This window comes from Ovis aries, chromosome 3 (genome assembly GCF_016772045.2).
Source record: "Ovis aries strain OAR_USU_Benz2616 breed Rambouillet chromosome 3, ARS-UI_Ramb_v3.0, whole genome shotgun sequence".
NCBI lineage: Eukaryota > Metazoa > Chordata > Mammalia > Artiodactyla > Bovidae > Ovis > Ovis aries.
Genome location: NC_056056.1, coordinates 85215445 through 85238317, shown reverse-complemented (window position 1 = coordinate 85238317; position 22873 = coordinate 85215445). Strand labels below are relative to the sequence as shown.

Below are 22873 nucleotides of genomic sequence, written 5' to 3'. Positions count from 1 at the left end.
GGCAACCCACTCCAGTACTCTTGCCTGGAAAATCCCATGGATGGAGGAGCCTAGTAGGCTGCAGTCCATGGGGTCGCTAAGAGTCGGACACGACTGAGTGACTTCACTTTCACTTTTCACTTTCATGCATTGGAGAAGGAAATGGCAACGTGCCTGGTGGGCTGCCGTCTATGGGGTCGCACAGAGTCGGACACGACTGAAGTGACTTAGCAGCAGATGGGTAGCTATTTGTCTAGAATGTTTTTTGTTTTCACTTTTTTGGAGAAAGGATGCTAAGTTTTTAAATCTCTGTAATGTTCTTCAAAAAAAAAAAAAAAAGATTTAGGTCACAAGCTGCAAACTCAAATGCCTACAGGGCCAGCAGATGACATTAGTAAGTAGAAATGAGCTGAATGTAATACAATGTGGTAATACTACTGGGAAGTGAGCGTAAGTGGAGCACATATGCTTTTCTATAAGGAATAGCTACTCAGCTTTATCCAATTATTATGCAGGAAAAAAGGACTAGAGTTGCCAGATCTGGTATTTTAAGAGAAGTGGAAAGTCCAGAATTTTGTGTGAAATATTATTTTTAAAATATTGCATGGGTTAATTGAAATTGGTCTGCAAGTCAGATTTTACCTTCAGTTGACCTCTGTATATGAATGATTCATAATACAAGTTTACAAATTATTTATTTGTATAGAGTGGATGTAATGCCATCCCCCTAAACTCATTTTTACTCATTTATATTCAACGGGCTTTCTTGAGCTGAGAATTGTTATACCTATGGGAAAATAACTTTGAGAGGTGAAAACTGTTTTCCTGAGAGGATATTCCATAGGTGAATAAGAAATTAGTGGAAAAAGTCAAGAATTCCAGATCTAGACCCTCTGAGGTGAGTTGGAAAAAGTTCCTCATTTGGATGTAGATGATTGAAGCAGAGAGTAATTAAAAAACAAAATTTGCATTTTTATCATTTAACTGTTTAAAATATTTTTTTAAACTTACATGGCACCTTCTTTCTCTTTGGTTTATCATTTCACTTTCATTGAAGCAGGGATACTGAGTTTTGGTTTCCAAGTCCATAGGACTATTTTCCTTAAAACCAAAAAGGTTTTTTAAAAGGTGAATAAAAAAACAGAACAAATGGTACTAAACACATCTAATGAATGATTAAAATAATCTCTGCAATGTACTCCTTTAGATATGCATGAGTCCACCTGCCAAGGCAGGAGACGCAAGAGATGTGAGTTTGATCCCTGGGACAGGAAGATCCCCTGATGTAGGAAATGGCAACCCACTCCAATGTTCTTGCCAGGGAAATCCCATGGACAGAGGAGCCTGGTGGTCTATAGTGCACGGGGTCCCAAAGAACTGAACATGACTGAGCAACTGAGCACACACAAGCATACATATTAACTATTATCATTCCTGTCTCCAAGTTCTTACCATGACTTTTTCTGTTTGTTTTCAAGAATAATTTTTTGGATTATTATGTTGCTTACCTGAGGGACTTGCCCGAATGCATCTCTTTGGTTCATGTGGTTGTTCTGAAGGAGGTAAGTTAACACTGTCTTTCCATTCTCCTTTGGTTACATGTATGCCTACATTATGTTGCTCATCTTTCCAGAAAACACAGCAAGTACACTCTGAGCTTGTTCTCCATGCTGGGGAATGGCTTGAACAACGCCACTGGCTCTCCTCCCTGGGGTTCAAGGAGCCACTCAAGGATCAGTGCCATTGCTTTGGTCTTTGCCCTTCCTTACTGAACTTCTGTTCCATTCCACTGGAAAGGGCGAAGTAAACAAATATTCTCACCAGAGATCCTCAGGCTGCAGTTTGCAACCTTAACGGGTTTGGGGCTTTATAGACTTAGACATATTAATCTGAATATTAAATTCATGTCATAGTGTGTCTGTCATTTTACACGATTATAAAATGGCTCTAGTCATGTTGCTTTAAGTATTGCTACTGCAGTGATATATTAGATGCTCAATAAGCACATATACACATAAAGCAATTCTAGTTATTTTAGGTCAACAGAAAATAACTATATCAGAAGTTCTAAAGCTAAGAGTTAATTAAGTTTCACAAAAGATGAGAGGCTGTCTTAACTTTCTACTTCAACCTCTGACTGTTCTCAACCCAGTATAACACCTACCGTATATTCAGTTCAGTTCAGTTCAGTCGCTCAGTTGTGTCCAACTCTTTGTGACCCCGTGAATCGCAGCACGCCAGGCCTCCCTGTCCATCACCAACTCCCGGAGTTCACTCAGACTCACGTCCATCGAGTCGGTGATGCCATCCAGCCATCTCATCCTCTGTCGTCCCCTTCTCCTCCTGCCTCCAATCCCTCCCAGCATCAGAGTCTTTTCCAAAGACAACTCTTCGCATGAAGTGGCCAAAGTATTGGACTCAGCATATACTGAGTCAGCCTAAAAGTTCATGGGGGTTTTTCCCTAAGATGTTACAGAAAAGCCCAAATGAATTTTTTGACCAACCTAATATTTGAGAAAGGAGAAAGGAAGGGAAGAGACATGAAGAAAGTCCAGCATGTTTCCTGTTGCCAACTGGTTTCTCCCTTCTTCATTCTCATGAGGTTCAAAGCACCTTTAATGCCTGTTGGTAAAAACATTGTACAGATTACTTGCTGAAGAACCTTAACAAATTTAGTCAACTCAAGTCTAATTTATTGATTGCTCACTTTGCTAAGATGGTGTTGGAGGGTGGGGAGGAGGAGGGGGTGGTTTGGACCCCTGGGTAGATTCTAAAGAAGAATATGACATACTCCTTGTTAGCAAAGAGGCGTCTTCTTGAGCATGGCCCTGAATAAGTAGCCTCTCCAATGACAGATCAATGTTTCATGACACTCTTGATGAAGAAAATGCTCTAGTAAACCCTTGCTACTCTAGTGGAACTGACCTCAGTTTGCAGCCAGAACTGGAGGCACACTGAAGACTGACTCCACCTTTCTTTCATTCAGGGTGATGAAGAGATTAAGTCTGACATCTACACATTGTTTTTTCATATAGTCCAGCGCATCCCTGAATATCTGATACATCTACAGGTAGGCATGGCTGCTCAAGCCACCAAGCTGATTTTCATGCTAAACAGTTGTTTTGGGCTTCCAAAGAAAAGATACCATAAAGGGTTGAGGAATCATTAATATTTCTAGAAAGTGTTTGAATGATTTAGATTTTTATGATTACCCTATCTCCACCTTGTGGTATGAGCTAAAATCTCATCCTCAAAAGTTTTTGGCTTCTGCTGCCAAGTTGCTTCAGTTGTGACCGACTCTGTGCGACCCCATACACGGCAGCCCACCAGGCTCCCCAGGCCCTGGGATTCTCCAGGCAAGAACACTGGAGTGGGTTGCCATTTCCTTCTCCAATGCATGAAAGTGAAAAGTGAAAGTGAAGTCACTCAGTCGTGTCCGACTCTTCACAACCCCATGGACTGCAGCCCACCAAGTTCCTCTGTCCATGGGATTTTCCAGGCAAGAGTACTAGAGTGGGATGCCATTGCCTTCTCCGAAGTTTTTGGCTCATGATGCCAAAAAGGAAATTCTATCTTTATTTACCAGCAATCCACACCTATGCTGATCCAGGATATTTCTCGGTCAGCTCCTGCCAGATCCTAGGAACCTATTCAGTTCCTTCCATCTTGGTTCCACAGCCATCTAAATTCACCTCCACTCCCAGCCCTACCCCTTGGGTATCTAAGAAATATCTATACAAGCTCCCCACTTACCTGCTATTCTGACTACTTTCTTTTGACTTGTGTCCAAGGGTCTACCATACCTTGCTTATGTCTTGGGTCATGAAAGAAGCATGGAGAAGCTGATGAGCTGACATCTTCACACCACTTTCCTATAGGCTTATAACATCTTAGAGGGAGTTGAGTTGAGAGAGACTCATCAACACCACTACCAGTCCCTCTTCTTCCCACTACCCACCTGTTCTGGTTTAATTGATGACTGATTTTTCTAAGGAATTCAATGAAAGTATCTCAGAACTGCTTGGAATTTGTCCCAGGTAGAAGTAGCCCAGTATTATTAAAAACACTTTCAATTGTATGTGGCTTTATATCTTGAAACCATTCTTTCATAATAATTATCTAATTTAATCTTCAACTATCCCATGAAATCTGTATCATTATTAACACTTTAGATAATGGAGAGACAAAGAAGTAATTTGCCCAAGTTAAGATATTTTTTTGGTGGAAAAAATATAGGCTTGAAACCCAGGTCCTGTAAGCAGTGTGTAAGTAAGCAAACAAGAACCTAGACTCTACTTTCTGGCTTGAGTTCAAATCCTGGCTTTGATCTTCACTAGATGTGTGACCAGGGAAGATTATTTAACTTCACTGTGCCTTGATTTCCTTCTTTGTTAAATGGAGGTAAGAATGGTACCTATCTAACTGGGTTGGGGTAAAAGTTAAATGAGAAAATAATGTAAAAGACTTAGTGCTTGGCGATGTGAAGCACTCAGTAACTGTTCAGTTCAATTCAGTTCAGTCGCTCAGTTCAGTTCAGTCGCTTGGTCATGTCTGACTCTTTGCAACTCCATGAATCGCAGCACGCCAGGCCTCCCTGTTCATCACCATCTCCCGGAGTTCACTCAGACTCATGTCCATTGAGTCCGTGATGCCATCCAGCCGTCTCATCTTTGGTTGTCCCCTTCTCCTGTCCCCAATCCCTCCCAGCATCAGAGTCTTTTCCAATGAGTCAACTCTTTGCCTGAGGTGGCCAAAGTACTGGAGCTTCAGCTTTAGCATCATTCCTTCCAAAGAAATCCCAGGGTTGATCTCCTTCAGAATGGACTGGTTGGATCTCCCTGCAGTCCAAGGGACTCTCAAGAGTCTTCTCCAAGACCACAGTTCAAAAGCATCAATTTTTCGGCACTCACCTTCTTCACAATCCAACTCTCATATCCATACATGACCACAGGAAAAACCATAGCCTTGATTAGACGGACCTTAGTTGGCAAAGTAATGTCTCTGCTTTTGAATATACTATCTAGGTTGGTCATAACTTTTTTCCAAGGAGTAAGCGTCTTTTAATTTCATGGCTGCAGTCACCATCTGCAGTGATTTTGGAGCCCGAAAAAATAAAGTCTGACACTGTTTCCACTGTTTCCCCATCTATTTGCCATGAAGTGATGGGACCAGATGCCATGATCTTCATTGTCTGAATGTTGAGCTTTAAGCCAACTTTTTCACTCTCCTCTTTCACTTTCATCAAGAGGTTTTTTTAGCTCCTCTTCACTTTCTGCCATAAGGGTGGTGTCATCTGCATATCTGAGGTTATTGATATTTCTCCCAGCAATCTTGATTCCAGCTTGTGTTTCCTCCAGCCCAGCATTTCTCATGATGTACTCTGCATAGAAGTTAAATAGGCAGGGTGACAATATACAGCCTTGACATACTCCTTTTCCTATTTGGAGCCAGTCTGTTGTTCCATGTCCAGTTCTAACTGTTGCTTCCTGACCTGCATACAGGTTTCTCAAGAGGCAGGTTAGATGGTCTGGTATTCCCATCTCTTTCAGAATTTTCCACAGTTTATTGTGATCCACACAGTCAAAGGCTTTGGCATAGTCAATAAAGCAGAAATAGATGTTTTTCTGGAACTCTCTTGCTTTTTCCATGATCCAGCGGATGTTGGCCATTTGATCGCTGGTTCTTCTGCCAGCTTGAACATCAGGGAGTTCACGGTTCACGTATTGCTGAAGCCTGGCTTGGAGAATTTTGAGCATTACTTTACTAGCATGTGAGATGAGTGCAATTGTGCGGTAGTTTGAGAATTCTTTGGCATTGCCTTTCTTTGGAATTGGAATGAAAACTGACCTTTTCCAGTCCTGTGGCCACTGCTGAGTTTTCCAAATTCGCTCAGTCGTGTCCAGCTCTTTGTGACCCCATGGACTGCAGCACACCAGGCCTCCCTGTCCATCACCAACTTCCAGAGTTTACTCAAACTCATGTCCACTGAGTCGGTGATGCCATCCAACCATCTCATCCTCTCTTGTCCCCTTCTCCTCCTGCCTTCAATCCTTCCCGGCATCAGGGTCTTTTCAAAAGAGTCAGTTCTTTGCGTCTGGTGGCCAACGTATTGGAGTTTCAGCTTCAGCATCAGTCCTTCCAATGAACACTAAGGATTAATCTCCTTTAGGATGCACTGGTTGGATCTCCTTGCAGTCCAAGAGACTCTCAAGAGTCTTTTCCAACACCACAGTTCAAAGGCATCAGTTCTTTGGTGCTCATCTTTATAGTCCAACTCTCAAATCCACACATGACTACTGGAAAAACCATAGAGTTGACTAGACGGACCTTTGCTGGCAAAGTAATGTCTCTGCTTTTTAATATGCTGTCTAAGTTGGTCATAACGTTTCTTCTAAGGAGTAAACATCTTTTTATTTCATGGCTGCAGTCACCATCTGCAGTGATTTTGGAGCCCCCCAAAGTAAAGTCTGTCACTGTTTCCCCATCTTTTCCCATAAAGTGATGGGACCAGATGCCATGACCTTAGTTTTCTGAATGTTGAACTTTAAGCCAAATTTTTCACTCTCCACTGTCACTTTCATTCAAGAGGCTCTTTAGTTCTTCTTCACTTTCTGTCATAAGAGTGGTGTCATCTGCATATCTGAGGTTATTGATATTTCTCCTGGCAATCTTGATTCCAGCTTGTGTTTCATCCAGCCCAGTGTTTCTCATGATGTACTCTGCATAGAAATTAAATAAGCAGGGTGACAATATACAGCTTTGACGTACTCCTTTTTCTATTTGGAACCAGTCTGTTGTTCCATGTCCAATTCTAACTGTTGCTTCCTGATCTGCATACAGATTTCTCAAGAGGCAGATCAGGTGGTCTGGTATTCCCATCTCCTGAAGAATTTTCCACAGTTTATTGTGATCCACACAGTCAAAGGCTTTGGCATAGTCAATAAAACAGAAATAGATGTTTTTCTGGAACTCTCTTGCTTTTTTGATGATCCAGTGGATGTTGGCAATTTGATCTCTGGTTCCTCTGCCTTTTCTAAAACCAGCTTGAACATCTGGAAGTTCACAGTTCATGTACTGTTGAACCCTGGCTTGGAGAACTTTGGGCATTAGTTTACTAGCATGTGAGATGAGCGCAATTGTGTGGTAGTCTGAGCATTCTTTGGCATTGCCTTTCTTTGGGATTGGAATGAAAACTGACCTTTTCCAGTCCTGTGGCCACTGCTGAGTTTTCCCAATTTGCTGGCATATTGAGTGCAGCACTTTCACAGCATCCTCTTTTAGGATTTGAAATAGCTCAACTGGAATTCCATCACCTCCACTAGCTTTTTTCGTAGTGATGCTTCCTAAGCCCCACTTGACTTCACATTCCAGGATGTCTGGTTCTAGGTGAGTAATCATACCATTGTGATTATCTGGGTCATGAAGATCATTTTTGTATAGTTCTTCAGTAACCGTTAGCTTTCCCAAACCCAACCAGCATGCATGTTCCACTACAGCACAGCAGGCATTGTAATGGGAGGGGGTGCTAGGCCAGGCTTGATCATAACGTCCCCCTACTTCCAGCCCTGATGCCTGACATTCCCACCATTGGTTAGAGACAATAATTGTTAGAATGGCTCCATTACTTCAGAGATCTAATTAGTAGATCCTTCTAATTTTTCACATGTTCAAATTCAACTCAAACAGGAGCAAAAATGACTGTTATTTTCCTGAGGTGCGATGGACAAAGGGAACAAGTTTGACTTTTCAGTTTGTAATTAAATTGGCCATTGGTATTTTGAGTAAGTGGCTACCAAACTCTCACAGCATATCAAGGCAAGGTACAGAAGAGACAAAACAACTTTTCATTCTAACTCTGCAATGCTGCTTCCTTTTTTCTTCCATCCAGAATGTCCTGAAGTTCACAGAGCAGGAACACCCTGACTATTACCTACTTCTGGTGTGTGTTCAGCGCCTGCGAGTATTTATCTCTCACTACACCCTGCTTTTTCAGTGCAATGAGGATTTGCTTATTCAGAAACGGAAAAAGCTCAAGAAGTAAGGTTCTGATGGTGAAGTTCAGAGGGTTGACCAAAGGTTTCTGAGAACAGGGATATACATGGTCAATGTGAGTGTCTGTTGCAAGTAACCACGTTGTATGTAAAGTAGCTGAAATGCAGTGGTGGAGGCAGAAGAGAAGAGAGAAGGGAATGGAAGAGAGGTGGCCAGGCTGGCTACAGGAGGGAGGTACTTACTAGCTGGTGGAAATTCCTTTAGAAAAATAAGCAAGTTTGCTGTAATGTTTATGGGGACCTTCTATTATCTCATGTTGCTAACCACCTCAAAAATAGTTATTTCGCTAAACTTGCCTGGTTTAAAATTGCAGTTTAAAGGCCCAAATCTGATTTCTTTCATTAACTCAAGAAGTATTTATTGAGCACCTATGGTATACCAAGTACTGTTCTGCAAACTGAATACACTGCAGAGAACGAAACAGTCAAAAATTTCTGCCACACGGAGCTTACTTTTTAGACCTGGATAGCCAGGTAATAAATAAGATAGACGGTCTCATGTGCTATGGATAAAAATAAAACAAATAAAGGAGAAGGTGGTGGTTGAACAGATTTCACACTAAGAAGAAATAGGGAGGACTAAGGAAAATCTGGTCTTCAAAGGGAACAGAAGCAGCTCATAACAAAGCTTCCTAATAACCTGGATTTTTTCCAACCTCATCCCAATCCAATGAGGAAAACAGAATCATTTCTATGGGTGTTTCACATTAGAAGAAGATGCTATCCCCCAAGTCAGGGCTCCTCTAATGGATGACATCTCCCCGTACTCCCCCTACCCCCAAACTCAGTTCAGCCAATTGATCAGCATCCCCACTCCCAACCAGCAATCAGCTTGCACTCTAATATATCAGCAACCTAGTTTGTAGAGAGCCTGGGGAGAGCGAGAACCTCACAGCTGAGATTCAACTGAGAAATGCTGCTTTTCTTGGTATAATCTATATATTCAGAGAGTTGGTTTTCCACTGAGAATTATTACCTCCATTCTCTTAGGTCATCCATGGCGAAGCTGTACAAAGGGCTGGCTTCCCAGTGTGCAAACGCCGGGCAAGACGCTTCTCCCACTGCAGGCCCCGAGGCTGTCCGTGACAGTGGGATCCACTCAGAAGAGATGCTGCAACCCTACCCTTCTGCTCCCAGTTCTGGACCTGCTGTCACGTAAGCACCTGTTGCTGTGGAAAGATTAATGACAATGCCCTCGCGTCCCAGGCAGTCTGTATAGGGTAGCAGGCCAGTCTGTGTGGGTTAGCAAACCAGCTTGGATTAGGAGTATGACTTACAGGGCTCCTTCCTCCCTCTCCTATCAGGTCTATATGTGGCAGGCAAACAGCTGACCCCATGTCTGGATCCCAGAGGAAGGCACTCATGTTAAGGAGCAGGCCTAGAGGCTGGAGGTTACTCCCAACAAGGTTACCACACGTAACCATCCCCCACCTACAGCATGAGTCTCTCAGGGTTTGGACGATGACAGAGTGGAAGGGAGTGCCATAAGATGACAGGAAGGCATTTTACAGCTCTCAGAAGAGTGGGGCTTTAATGTCTCCAAGAGATACAGTGGGGGAAAAAAGCTATCCCAGTCAGGGATCAGAGTAAGTCTGGGCTCTGAGGATGAGACATTGGTCTGAGATGATGCAGAATGTTGATTAGCATCTCCCAATTCTCTGTGAAGCTTCTTCAGAAATAGACTTCATGACCTCTGTTCTTCAGCTTCTCTGAAAGCTGTTCCGGGTTGTGAATGGATGTGATCATTGTTAAAGTCTCTGCACACAACCTTGTCAAACACTAAACTGGTTTTTTCATTAGGCAAACTTCTTGATGATCTTTAGAGTAAGGATTAGGCCACATATCTGGAAATCATTTTACCTCTGAAGGATAAGTGGACTTGGGCCACCTCTGAAACTAGGACTTCTGGAAGGATCAGGGAAAACAAAACTCAAAATTTCAAATCCCCACTTTACCAAATATAGACAATTCTCCCCAAACTAATTCCTCAGACTATAATTTCTGCTTTGGATTTTATTAAGGAAAAATTAGAAATCATGCAAAAAGCTACTTTTCTAATATTATAATGATGTGAGAAGCAGTTGAGCTTATTTCAATTTTTAATCTAGTTTTTAGAATGCAAATTACAATCATGGAAGGAGCAACTGATCAATAACTCAAATCCTGTTTGCTTTTTGCCTTCATGTCTTAAACTGAGAACACTTAGCAGTAAGAGATGGTGGAGAAGGAAATGGCAACCCACACCAGTACTCTTGCCTGGACAATCCCATGGACAGAGGAGCCTGGTAGGCTACAGTCCATGCGGTTGCAAAGAGTTGGATACAACTGAAGTGGCTTAGCACAGCATAGCACATCAGTGAGAGACGGAAGTGCAAATGTGCAGTCAGGATGGTGAAATTTCACAATCATTCTGAAAATCTGAGACATTAATCTTTCTATACAAAGTCCAGGATGATTTTCCTACTATAGAGAAAATCCTAGAATATCTGTAGGGAGAGTATACCACACAGAAAAAAATACCTTTCCTGGGAGGGGAGAGAGACAGGAGATGGAATTTTTTTGTGGACCACTTCAGCTTTTTTTTTCACTTCAGTTCTTAAGACAATGATAAAACTATCTTCTTTAAAGACTTATACTGCCCAAAAATGAAATCCCTAGAGGTTACACCCAGAGGAAGAACATGGCTGCCGTGGCACTCTGTTGGGAAAATAACCAGAAAAGAAATCCGTCTTCCAAGTTAAAAGAAAATTCAAGTCAATATCCATATTACTATATTTTCACCTTTGTAAATGTGACACCTAATTTTTATCTTAAGACCATCAGACAAAATAGTGTTACAGTTTACTTCTGCATTCTTTATGCATTTTTTGTGGCAAAATTTAATATGAATAAATAAACTAACACAATAACTAGTTTGGGTCAGTGTGCAGTAGTCTCATCTGTCTGGCAATTAAATTCCAGCCAAACTGGCAAGTCACATCCAATCTGATGCGTATGCTATCCAAGCATCCAGTGTGAATTATTCTTTATCCACGACGAAACAAAACAAAATAACTCTCCATGAAATCGGGCATATTCAGAGAGACAGACTTTTCATTTTGGTAATGTTCTTGGGGATGGAAGTTTGAGACGACTTATATAGCATGCTTTATAGCCACAGGGAATTTTTTAGTTTTTTATTATGAAAATATCATATACATACAAAAGCAAAATGTACAGTGAACCCCGCATACCATCATCCAGATGTCTTTTTACTTCATCCAGATTTTTTTTTACTGTTTACTTCATCTGGGAATTGTTCTTAAGCAGGAAGATCCTTGAGTTGAACAAAAGTTGTTTCCATGATCTTCTATGACTCTGCTTAGGACAAAAAAGGGAGAGAAGAGAGAAAAAGATGTGCCTTGGGGCCTTGACACATGGTGGAGAGGGTCAGCGCTGAGCATCCTTGGCCTACCAGCCATCTCTACACAGTGCCTCTGGGCTCAGACGGGTACTTCCGGGATCCTCTTCACAAACGGTTGTTCTCACTCTCCCACTTGGGGGACCAGGGCTCCTGGGGGCTCCTTAATTTGACAAGCCTGTGGCGCTTGGTAGGTAACACACAGAGGCGCCTGGGAGGGCCGGAGAAGAGGGAGCAGACAGTTTGCGTCTAAGCGGTATCTGGTAGGCACTGTGTGGTTCCCAGCCTCGCGCTGCTTGGGGACAGGCGCGCACTAATACACCGTAAGCACACTTCTTTTGTATTGTCTCCCCTTTAAAGACATTTGATGCCCCCAGTGAAGAAAAGCCAACAGCAGCAAAGCTTGATGGAGAGCATGCAGCCCGGGAAGCCCAGTGACTGGGAGATGGAGGGCAGAAAGCACGAGAGGCCAGAGAGCCTCCTGGCGCCGGCGCAGTTCTGTGCCGCCGAGCAGGACGTGAAGGCGCTCGCCGGGCCCCTGCAGGCCATCCCGGAGATGGACTTCGAGCCGTCGCCGGCGGAGCCGCTGGGCAACGTGGAGCGCTCCCTGCGCGCCCCGGCCGAGCTTCTGCCCGACGCCCGCAGCTACGTGCCCGCGGCCTACGAGGAGTTTGAGTATGGCGGCGAGATCTTCGCGCTGCCCGCACCCTACGACGAGGAGCCCTTCCAGGCTCCGGCCCTCTTCGAGAACTGCTCGCCCGCCTCTTCCGAGTCCAGCCTGGACATCTGCTTCCTGCGGCCCGTCAGCTTCGCCATGGAGGCCGAGCGGCCCGAGCACCCGCTGCAGCCGCTGCCCAAGAGCGCCACGTCGCCGGCGGGCAGCAGCGGCGCCTACAAGCTGGAAGCAGCCGCGCAGGCGCACAAAGCCAAGCCGCTGAGCCGCTCGCTCAAGGAGTTCCCGCGCGCGCCGCCGCCAGAGGGCGTGGCCCCGCGCCTCTACAGCACGCGCAGCAGCAGCGGCGGCCGCGCGCCGCTCAAGGCCGAGCGCGCCGCGCAGGCGCACGGCCCGGCCGCCTCCGCTCGCGGCGCGCCCCGGACCTTCTTTCCCCAACAGAGGTCCCAAAGCGAAAAGCAGACCTATTTGGAAGTAAGGAGGGTAAAGTAAAACCAACCCCAAACCCACAGCGCTGGCAACCCCGGGCCTAGATCTTCAGGGGTGCAGCCTGGGCTCACCTAGCGTGGAGGGGAATGCAGGCTGGCCAGGCGGGGGCAGCAGAAGATGCTGAGAGCCCGTGTTACTTACAGACTTGTCCGTCAGTGGTCCTCGGAGGAAAGTGTTAGCTCTCATTTTTCAGGGCCAGGACGCAGGAGCATGCCATACCTATGTATGTGTATGATGACAAAAAGACTAGGACTCCTCTTAGACCTGCTTAAACCCCCCCCCCCCCGCCCACCACCACCACCACCACCACCACCACCACGTTAAAAGAGTTACAGGTGTTCTCTGCTTTCCTGCTTAAGCTGTGGCACCTCCCAGATGCAGTTCATATGCAAAACACTTCACAGAAGTCCCAGGGGCTGTGTCTTCTTTGCCTATTAAACGCACCCCTTATTGTTCAAAATATCGAACCCTAGATGCTAGCACTGTACTCCTGACCCGCACCCTTCTTTATAGCTAGGGAGGAGGCAAGTTGCCCTCTCTTCCTGAGGACTCTTGAAAAAAGTTCATTTCCACTTGCTTTCCTTTTGCCTGGAAAAGGATGTCATGGTACTTTGCAGACTCCAGTTGGACGAAGACAGCACCAAACTGTCCAGAAAGCATTGACTCACAAACACCTTCTTTGGCCTCTATATGGATGTTTAGTATTTTGATGTTTGATCTTGACTTCTGCAAGCCTTGGGACGTTTAAAGAAGTGTTTAAATACATATTCGTGAAAGGACTAATAGTTCCTGAATAAACAATGTCTCCGCAAGTGATTGGAACAAAGGCAGTTTCTGATTAAGTAGAGAGTAACAGAGTGGCTCTGAGCTGTGCCCCCATTCTTCCTGTTTAACATTTTAGAAGCAGGGTTAGGATTTATAGGGCAGCACTGTATTGATTGAAACACCTTGAAAGTGACAGTCCAGGACTGTCCTTCACTAAGTGTCCCTTACATCCAGCACTAGGGATCCTTTGCCTCCAGGAGAAAATTATTTTCCACAGGTGTGAGGGCCCTGCGTTCCACCTGTTCCTATTTCTAAAGGAGTGGGAAGAGATTGAAGATCACTGACTCCCTTCATTCATTTTTCAGCAGACCCTAACCGCCTGCCTCACCCCAGGCTCTGTGCTAAACATTGAGGGTTCAGAAATAAACGACATCCAGTCTCTGCCCTCCAAGTCCACTGGCTTAGCCCTGAAGGAGTCACATAAACAGAATTATAATAAACCATGGGAGCACATGGGAGGGTCTCTATTTAAACCCTCAGAGAAGTCTTAGATAGTTTGAATGTCTGAATTCAATTTTAAAAGCTGCTTAGCTATTGGCCAAGTGAAGAATGGTGTAGGGAAATATAAAAAAGAAAGCTCATGGGCCTTAAAAAAAAAAGCAGGAGTGAGTCTTCTTTTGAATACTTCCCTAGGTGGGAGTGGTGAACATTAGGCCAGAGGAACACGAAGAACCTTGGAGCTTCCAGCCCATCTGGACTCCAGAAATCAAAGTCTGTGTCTGGCTCCTGAAAGGCAGAAATACCTTAGTGTGCCCAGCTAAGGTTGCTGAAGGGCCCGGGATTCTTAGATTTCCTTCTGCCTCTGATTTTCAACTCTGAACTTTATACAGTTCTATTAGGTAAAATTTCTTAGATAAATCAAAGTTAGGCATGTGTCAAAGTTTAAAAGTATAGGGACTTGCCTGGCAGTCGTAGTTGAGACTCCGTGCTTCCAATGCAGGGGAAGGGTGGTGACAGCATGAGTTTGATGAGTTTGATCCCTGGTCAGGAAACTAGGATCTCACATGTTGCGCAGCATGGCCAAAAAAAAAAAAAAAAGTGGATGCAAAAATGAAATATATATATATATTTTAAAGTTCATTAACAAGGGAAGTAGAAAATAATAGTGCCAACTCAGAGTGACTTGGAATGGGCAGAGATATACATACAAATCTTTTAACTCTTATAGTATAAGCTGCAAAGAATGCTTTTATTTCATATCCTCATACAAATGTCTTTTTTCCCCTAGTTGATGTGTGAAAAATTGGGAGCTCAACAAATGGTTTTGCCAGGCAAAAACCATTAATCAGAGTGAGATGGGGTTTTAGCTGCAAAAGATGAGCCCTTCAAAAGCCCCATCTGTAAAGATATCGGCTCTTTCCTGATGAGGTGTGCAAAGCTTCTAGGGTTCCATCTCCTCAGATGTACTGGGTATCTGCCATCCTTGCCCTCTGCTGCTGCTGCTGCTGCTGCTGCTAAGTCGCTTCAGTTGTGGCCAACTCTGTGTGACCCCATAGACAGCAGCCCACCAGGCTCCCCAGTCCCTGGGATTCTCCAGGCAAGAACACTGGAGTGGGTTGCCATTTCCTTCTCCAATGCATGAAAGTGAAAAATGAAAGTGAAGTCGCTCAATCGTGTCCGACTCTTCGCGACCCCATGGACTGTAGCCCACCAGTCTCCTCTGTCCATGGGATTCTCCAGGCAAGATCCTTGCCCTCAGAGCCAGCCAAACCCTAGTCTTTAGTGTTCTGTCTCTAAGAGTCAAAAAAGAAGACAATATGCTTTAGTGGCAAGAGCACCTGACTGGGAGTCAGGAGATCTGTGTTCTAATCCTGACTCTGCTGCCAAATAGCTGTGTGCTTCTGGACAATTCATTTGGCTTCTCTGCCTCCAGTTTTCTCATCTATGAAATAAGACAATCCATACTTTACCTACCTCACAGGGTTGTTGTGAGGATAAGGCCAAATAAGATAAAGTTTGTGAATATGCTTTGTAAAGTGTGAAATGCTACACAAATGCAAGATCTTATCAATATCATGATTCCACAGAAAGATTTTCCTTCAACTATTAGTAGATTTACTTCCTAAAAAGTCCCTAAAAAGCCCACTTCTTAAGATATGGTCCTTGCACGAGTAGTAAATGCTTTACCTGGGAGCTTGTTATAGATGCAGAATTTGGGCTCCACCTGTGACCAGCTGAATCAAAATCTGCATTTTAGCAAGATTCCAAGGTGATTCATATAAACATTAAGTGCAGGTGGGCAAGAACATACCTTAAACTGCTGTTTTCCTAATCTGTGTGCAAAAAGATTAGCTAGGCCTAATTTCAGAGATTCTGATGCAGATAGTCTGGTTTAGGGCTCAGGAGCCTACGTTTAAATGAAAGCCCCAGTTGATCCTGTAGCCCTAGGACCACACTTTCAAAAATGCTACACTCAGCCATCAAAATGTTGATCTCCATTATTTAGTTATGAATCTTAGTAGAATCCCAAAGACTCCCTAGATCTAAGTTTCTTAATTAGCCCAGGTTTGCTTTAGTTGGAATAGGTGCCCGTCATTAGTATTTTGGGGTGGGAGAGGAAAGTGAGAGGTTAAAAAAATTGTCCCATAGTCAGGATCAATGTTAACTTTGGAAAAGAGTAAAAATACACCCCTCTTTTGTGTTTTCAGGAGATGCATTTAGAAGATGCCACCAGATTCTGTCCAAAGGAAGAAAGAGAAAGCGAGCAAACATCTTTCAGCGATCAAAACCCCAGGCAAGACCAGAAAGGGGGCTTTCGCAGCTCCTTCCGCAAGCTCTTTAAAAAGAAGTGAGTAGCCCTTAGACAAGACAGCATTGTAACTCATTTCCCTGTGGGCTAAGTCTTGAGGTTTTAACAGTAACAAGTAGCCTGGTTTTACACAACTGCTTCAAGCTCAGTGCCTGTACCCAGTAGCCACAATTCCTGCCAGGTGAAAATGTTTCTCATTGTGATCTCCTAGAGTAAAAGCACACTCGGCTCTGTCCTCTGCCGCCTCTGTCTTTTAGCCCTGCCTCCTTGTTCCCAAAGTCCTGTGTCCTGGGAGGAGTGGGCAGAGGAGGTCTCCTGGGAAATCCCCATGGGCGCGAGGAGTGGGGTTGGGTGTAATGAGTGCACCATCAGAACCTCCCCGCCTGTGGAAGGTTTTCTCAGGCATCGCAGCTCTTCCGCCTGTAGGGACCTGTAGTTATCCTGGTTACTAGTGCATATCTGGGGGATATCTGCCTGTGTTTTCCCTAGAAGAAATGATTGGATGGATTTGGCTTGGGTCCTACTTAAAAAATCACTTTAATGGCGTCTCCGTACTCCATAGGAGGCAAAAGCAAGGCATTTCTTTCCTGTGGTCCTTCTAAGATTCTCAGCCCTTGCTGTGTGGTATCACCCACCTATCATTTTTGGTCAGCACTTACAAGCACTGTTTCACAGACTGGGAGGCGCTGGCCAAATGCCAGCATGGAACGTAAGACGAAAGCACTGAGTGTTAGCGTTTGGCAGTGGGGTGATCTCCAGTCCAGCCATCATCCGCCGGGGAGACTGCTGTCTCTTTCTCCACCATCCTCAGGCCTGTTGTCTCCCTCTTAGAGTTGTTGCCTGGTGCTTTGTTTCCTTTGTTAGAGGAGGTTCTCACAGTGAGCCTTAAACTCACTGTTCCTATTTTAGTGGATGGAAAAGTTACAGGCACTGTTGCTGACTTCATAGTTTGGAGTTCCTGTGTGAGGAAACACAGGGAAATCACTTTCTCCCAATTTATAGTGGTCTTGATGGAAGAATTGGGGCAGGCCTGGACTGAGGACTTTTGTGGTCGGTTTGTCTAATTCCTCTCCTAGAGGGAGGGTAGTACTGAGAGTAGTAGGTCTCTCTGATAGTTGGTCCCACCCATTGTTACTGCAAGAAGAGGCAAGGGGGAGCAGCAGTCCTGCAGAGATAGCCCTGTTCCTATTCTAGCCCATTCAGTTTTGCTAGAGTAGCCCCGGCGTGCATAACTGCTGGAGCCCCTTGATTTGGGGGTAATGAGCTGAGAATTGAATCCGTTTCTAGGACCATAGGTTTAGATATTTCCTGACCCAGCACCTCCTGTCAAGTGTGACAGTGGAGAGACCTGGAGACAGTTCTCCAGCCTGACGTTGGAATGCAGGCTTGTGAATCCTGCTAAGAACTCCAGACTCCTAAGACCACTGCTTGAGCCTTTTATTTTTACTTATTTGTAAACCACTTTTTTGCCACTTATAATGACTGTGTGCTGCCTGTTGGAAAGCACCCAGTCATGGCTCTGTCACTGGTCCCTTTGCACAGTCCCGTTCCAGGACCAGGAACAGTGGATAAGAGAGGAACTTTCTTAAAACGCAGCTGCCTGGAACTGGGGCTGGCTGCCCCATGAGGCAGTGGATTCTCCTAAGGAGTATTTGGATGACCCTGGTCAGGGAGGCTGTGAAAGGGACACCCACAGTGGGTGGGGAGATCACTGCCACCCGAGTGCTTTCTAGCTTGAGATTTGCTTGAGATTTGACTTTGTTGTAGATCAGTCTGGGAGATCACATCTTTTTAATGCTTGAATCAAGAAATCAGTGTGGCCTGGGACCCATCATTTTAATGACCACATAGAAGGCCAGATTTTATCTTTCTATAGCCTCCCATAGCCCTTGGTTCAGTGCCAAAGACTTGCTGTGGACTCTCCAAATTTTCATGTTGGATAATTACTTTCAGCCCTCTGGCAGATTTGGGGGATCCTTTCTGGAGGGTCCAATGGATCCCCTTAGTCCTCTCCTACTTTTATCATAGACAAGTCCCTCCTGCCTCAATCCAATTGCTGCCACCACTTGTGGCACTGCCTTTGTATTTAAAATCTGAAGTGTTATACGGATGGAAGTAAAGTTGGTGCCATATAGTTGTTGCTCCCTCTGGTCAGCTTTCCTGGCTTTTTACATCTTGTGTAGGACTGAGTGCTGCTGTGTGATACTTGCTTGTCACCTTGTATCCGGGGTGCTGTGGTAGGCCCTCTGGAGACTTGGCTCAGGGTAAAGAAGCAGCTTGAGTAGCTTCTCCTGAGTATTTTCATCCAAGAACCTTGGAAAGTTTGTTCCATTTTGCTAAAGTAGAGTCAAAGGGCAGGGAGGCCCCAGCATAGCACAGAAAGGTCAGCGGCTCTCAACTCAGACGAGAACACTTGACTCTTCTCATGAATTTGGCATTCTTTGCCATACACATGTGCTGTGTGAGATGCTTGTCCAGGAATCGTGAGTGACTTGGTTGGTCCCAGCTGTTATGTAGGAACTCGCAGACTGAAGCCAGGCATATGGACAGATACAGGGAGGAACCAGAAAGAGACACTCTGCCCATCCTCCTCCCATGTGTTGGGAGGTCAGGCTGGCAGCAAGCCCTGTGACTTCAAGACATGGTTCATCCTGGGTACTGAAGTCAGGCTAGAGGCTGGCCTCAGAGGTCCAAAACGGATCAGAGCCAGAACAGCTGCCTGTGTCACGCCCGGGGCTCACTGCCTGCCTCCCTGCAGCCCTCTGGAAGCTCGTTCCTGTCTACACTGACACACTTTTTGTATCCATAGGGGCTTGTTTGGCTGGTGGCCCCACACACCCAGAATGCTGCTTCGGGATGAAGCTAGGCATGGAGCCAGATGCAACAGAAAACCTGAGAAAGGGTTCTCTTCCCTCTGAGGCTGGGAGGGCCGAATGCTCATACCCACAAGGATTCAAAAGGGAGAGTCAAGTTGACATCATTAAAAAAAAGTCATGAAAAATGCCCAAGATATCTGGGGGAGAGGATGATGCTCTGACCGTTTCTATCTCAGGCACATTCGTCCTGGGTAGATACCAGGTCACATGTCCTTGAGAGCTGCCCAGAATTGGTCAAAATAAAGACGACATATCTTAAAGTTGGAAAACGTTAAGTGATTTAAAAAATTTTAAATGAGGATTCTTAGAAGCCAGGAACAGAACAGACCTCATGTGATAGGTTGATGCTGGACTGAATCCTTGTCCCCCTGCCTTTGAGCAGGATGGAAGGTAGACCATCCCATTGTACAAGCATTGACCTGGAAGCTTTCAAAAACTTAAATCTAGACTGTCCTGAAGTCTGAGACCGATGCTACTTCATCCCTATGTGTGAATCTTACACTTAGGCCAATACATAGTCTTGGTTGGGGGTGTGCATAGCGGAAAAGGGTTCTGTAAGACAGCTTAGGGGCAGGGATGTACATGCTCTTTTTATTCTCAACTCTTGTGGGAGTGGAAGACAAAGCATATGGCATCCAAATGATTAATTCTACTTCCTCACTCGTTTCTTCCTCTTTAGCACTTTGTAATTTACATGCCTCAGAGGGTCTCTTTTCCCAGTCAGCACCCTCCCTCTACCAGTCCCACGGAAATCTCTTCTTTCTTTAATCACACACTGCAGAGAGAGTACTTCCACAGAGCCCCATATGACTGAGAGTCAAGTGAGTCCGCTTTTATGATGTCCTGCCTTTGCCATCTGCCCAGCCTGGACTGTGGAGCAGACCATGTCATAGAAAGCACAACTATTAAAGAATCCATTGATAACTGCACCCTCATGTTCTTCTCTGCTTCCTCAGAGCCTGTCTCAAGTTCTTCCTCCGTTCTTACCCACTTTGGGATTCTGTCTCGTTTCCCATATTAATTCCCAATATAAGTTGAAAATGGAAGGAGATGGCTGAAGAGAAAACATTTACTTAAACCTGATTATGGATGTTACTCAGAGGGTCATTTGAGATCAATCACTAAGTTAAGGGTCTTCGGTGTTCCAGGTTCTATCAGCAGAAGCTTAAGATCCAGACGTAAGAGTGACCCAGCTACAAGGTTTAGTGCCTAGAACATAGTAACCCCTTTACAAATCTACATCAGATGAGTGCGCGTTTGTCGCCCTGTTGATTGCCAGGACCAGCTGACATGACCGACAGGATGGGTGCTCCGCTGCTCCCTTTCTTCTTCATCTGCATGTTCCTGAAGCTTGCAAGGCAGACAGTCTTTCCAGTCAGAAAAGCAACCCTTCTTAGGTCAGAGGCTCCTGCACCACTGATTCCAGCCCTCCTGTTTTCCCCAGCTCCAAATACACTTTATGGCTTATTGTAGCTAATTGATACTTGCATGACCTACCCAACTTGTGATATTTTGTCTCTGTCAGTTGAATGGAAGGAAAGTTAGGGACAGGTGTGTTCCCCTCCCATCAAACATTTAGATGGCTGTGTCAGAATGTACTGGCAGCCATCCTAATCTTGCCCAGCAAGTGTTTGCCTGCCTGGCCCTTATGTGTGTTCCTTTGCAGTCAGCCAGAATGGCCCCAGCAACTCAAAAGCCATTTCTATATTATAGAGAAAGGGGATAAAAAGCAAATCCACTAGCTTTTCACCTAGACTCCACAGGTTATTTTTCAATAATTTAGGTATGCATTACTCTAGAACCTGACAACCACACATTCACAAGGGTCCAAAAGTTGAGGTGTTCATATACCATGTAAGCATTAGAAAGAAATCAGCTAAAAATATATTTAAAAGGGTGAAAATTAGCTTCTAGTCATGGCTACAATAGAATACTAGATCTTGAAAATGATTAGCAAGTTATCATTTAGTTGCTGCTAAGTCACTTCAGTCGTGTCCGACTCTGTGCAACCCCATAGATGGCAGCCCACCAGGCTCCCCCGTCCCTGGGATTCTCCAGGCAAGAACACTGGAGTGCGTTGCCATTTCCTTCTCCAATGCATGAAAGTGAAAAGTGAAAGTGAAGTTGCTCAGTCATGTCTGACCCTTAGCATGGACTGCAGCCTACCAGGCTCCTCCATCCATGGTATTTTCCATGCAAGAGTACTGGAGTGGGGTGCCATTGCCTTCTCCGACCATTTAGTTAATTGTTAGTTAATATCAAGAAATGAGGAGCCATTCAGACACCTGCAGACAGAAAGGTGGTTTGTGAGAAGAGCAGTTAAAAAAGAAAAATACTAAGCTGAGTTTGTGGACTTTGGAAACTAGACAGGGCGATTTTGGCATTTGTTTCAGAAATGGGAACTCAACTGGTGAAGATTTCTGTGGTCCTTGGGGCTGGTGGTGACATCAGAGCTTTCCCATTTCCAGGTAAACATGAAACAGTTGCATGTTGGAACCATCAAAGTATGACATGGTGGGTTTTGGAGAGATCAGATGTAGCTAAGGGGAAATGGAAGGCAAAGATATTAAGTTTTGACGAATGTTTTCTGATGAGAAACTATCATGTGGGGAAACAATTTAGAAGAAATAGTAGCCAGATTCAAATCTTCCTGCCCCCTCACCCTGCAATGCTTTAGGCATTCTTAGTCTTCTGGATAACAGAAGATACGGGGAAAGAATGACATGGTCAAAAATCTGTCTTCCTAATAGTTGGGGCACAAGTGCACCAACCAGGGATGATTTGAACTGGAGGTAGCGGGGGAGTTCTGAGAGAAAGCCTGGAGCTTTAGGGTGGGGCCTGAGGAGGTGGTTTCAGGGGAGAATTGCAGGAGGCTTCTGAAAAGGAAAGAGACTTTCAGCCCAGGCAGCCATCATCTTACTTAATGAACACCCAGATGTACTGGGGTTGAGGAGAGAAATTTCTTCCTCTACGTACTGGGATATAGTGGAAAAGGGCTCCTTACTGACCAGATGGAGGAAGTGTGGTAGACAGCTAAGGCCTTCATCTGTGAAACCAAATAACAGGGTCAGAGTTAAAAATAAAAGATCCAATCAATCATCAGGTTTCTAGACATCAGAATTTTAGTCTTTACGTGGATCTAGATTCTTTCCTTAAATAAGGTAAAGGAATGTTTGTATTCTGCCCAATGATTTCAGTAAATGATAGAGTCATAATTAACTTATTTAATAGCAACAGTGAGGACATGCACAGTGTATCTACGATAGTGAAAGAATGTATCCTTCTTTTGTGGATAGTGCCGCCTCGGCATATGGAGAACTTGCTCAGTTGTGTAGGAGCTTTGGACAAAGAACTTCATGTCTAACGTCACTGTCATACACCTTGCATGAGGTCTTTTGATATTGCTTCTTAGTCACTGGGCTAGTTTTTACCCATTCTAGCTCAGAGCTGAAGCTAGCCAAAGGGCCCCAGCCTAGCTTATCAGAGGTTATTTCCAGAAAGCCTCCTCCCTCTAGGGACTTCTGACATGAACAAACTGGAGAAGGTGCAGAGCTGGAATGGATTACCCAACTGGCTTAACCAAGAGAAAGGAAGAATACACCCTCGACTGGGGACTCAATTGGACTGTTTTGAGTTGTTGTTTCTTGATTGGGCTTGGTCTATGTGGTGGTTGAGATAATAGAATCTCCTTAATCTGATTACTGTACTGATTTCTGCATTCTGCCAAATGTAGCATATATGTGTGGTTGGCTTCAATAAATTTTTCATTTAAAAATGAAAACAAGCAAAAGCAAGAGTTTGTAATGTAATGCCCAGATTAAGTAAAGGCCC

The 22873-nt window shown here is 44.6% G+C and overlaps 1 protein-coding gene across 4 annotated transcripts in view; it reads left to right on the top strand.

The window, feature by feature from the left end:
• Positions 1–22873, top strand: part of ARHGEF33 (Rho guanine nucleotide exchange factor 33) — an 86071-nt gene that overhangs the window by 54322 nt on the left and 8876 nt on the right. The window contains exons 12-19 of one of the 4 annotated variants that reach the window (XM_027966913.3): positions 1458–1541; positions 2966–3049; positions 7868–8016; positions 9021–9185; positions 11791–12586; positions 16066–16205; positions 21436–21510; positions 22558–22817. In XM_027966913.3, coding sequence (XP_027822714.1) covers positions 1458–1541; positions 2966–3049; positions 7868–8016; positions 9021–9185; positions 11791–12586; positions 16066–16205; positions 21436–21487 — 1470 coding nt within the window. In that variant the 3' untranslated portion in view covers positions 21488–21510; positions 22558–22817. Of the gene's footprint in view, positions 1–1457; positions 1542–2965; positions 3050–7867; positions 8017–9020; positions 9186–11790; positions 12587–16065; positions 16206–21435; positions 22818–22873 lie in introns of those variants that run through there. The other 3 variants (XM_027966914.3, XM_027966912.3, XM_015094426.4) reach the window with 3 other exon arrangements.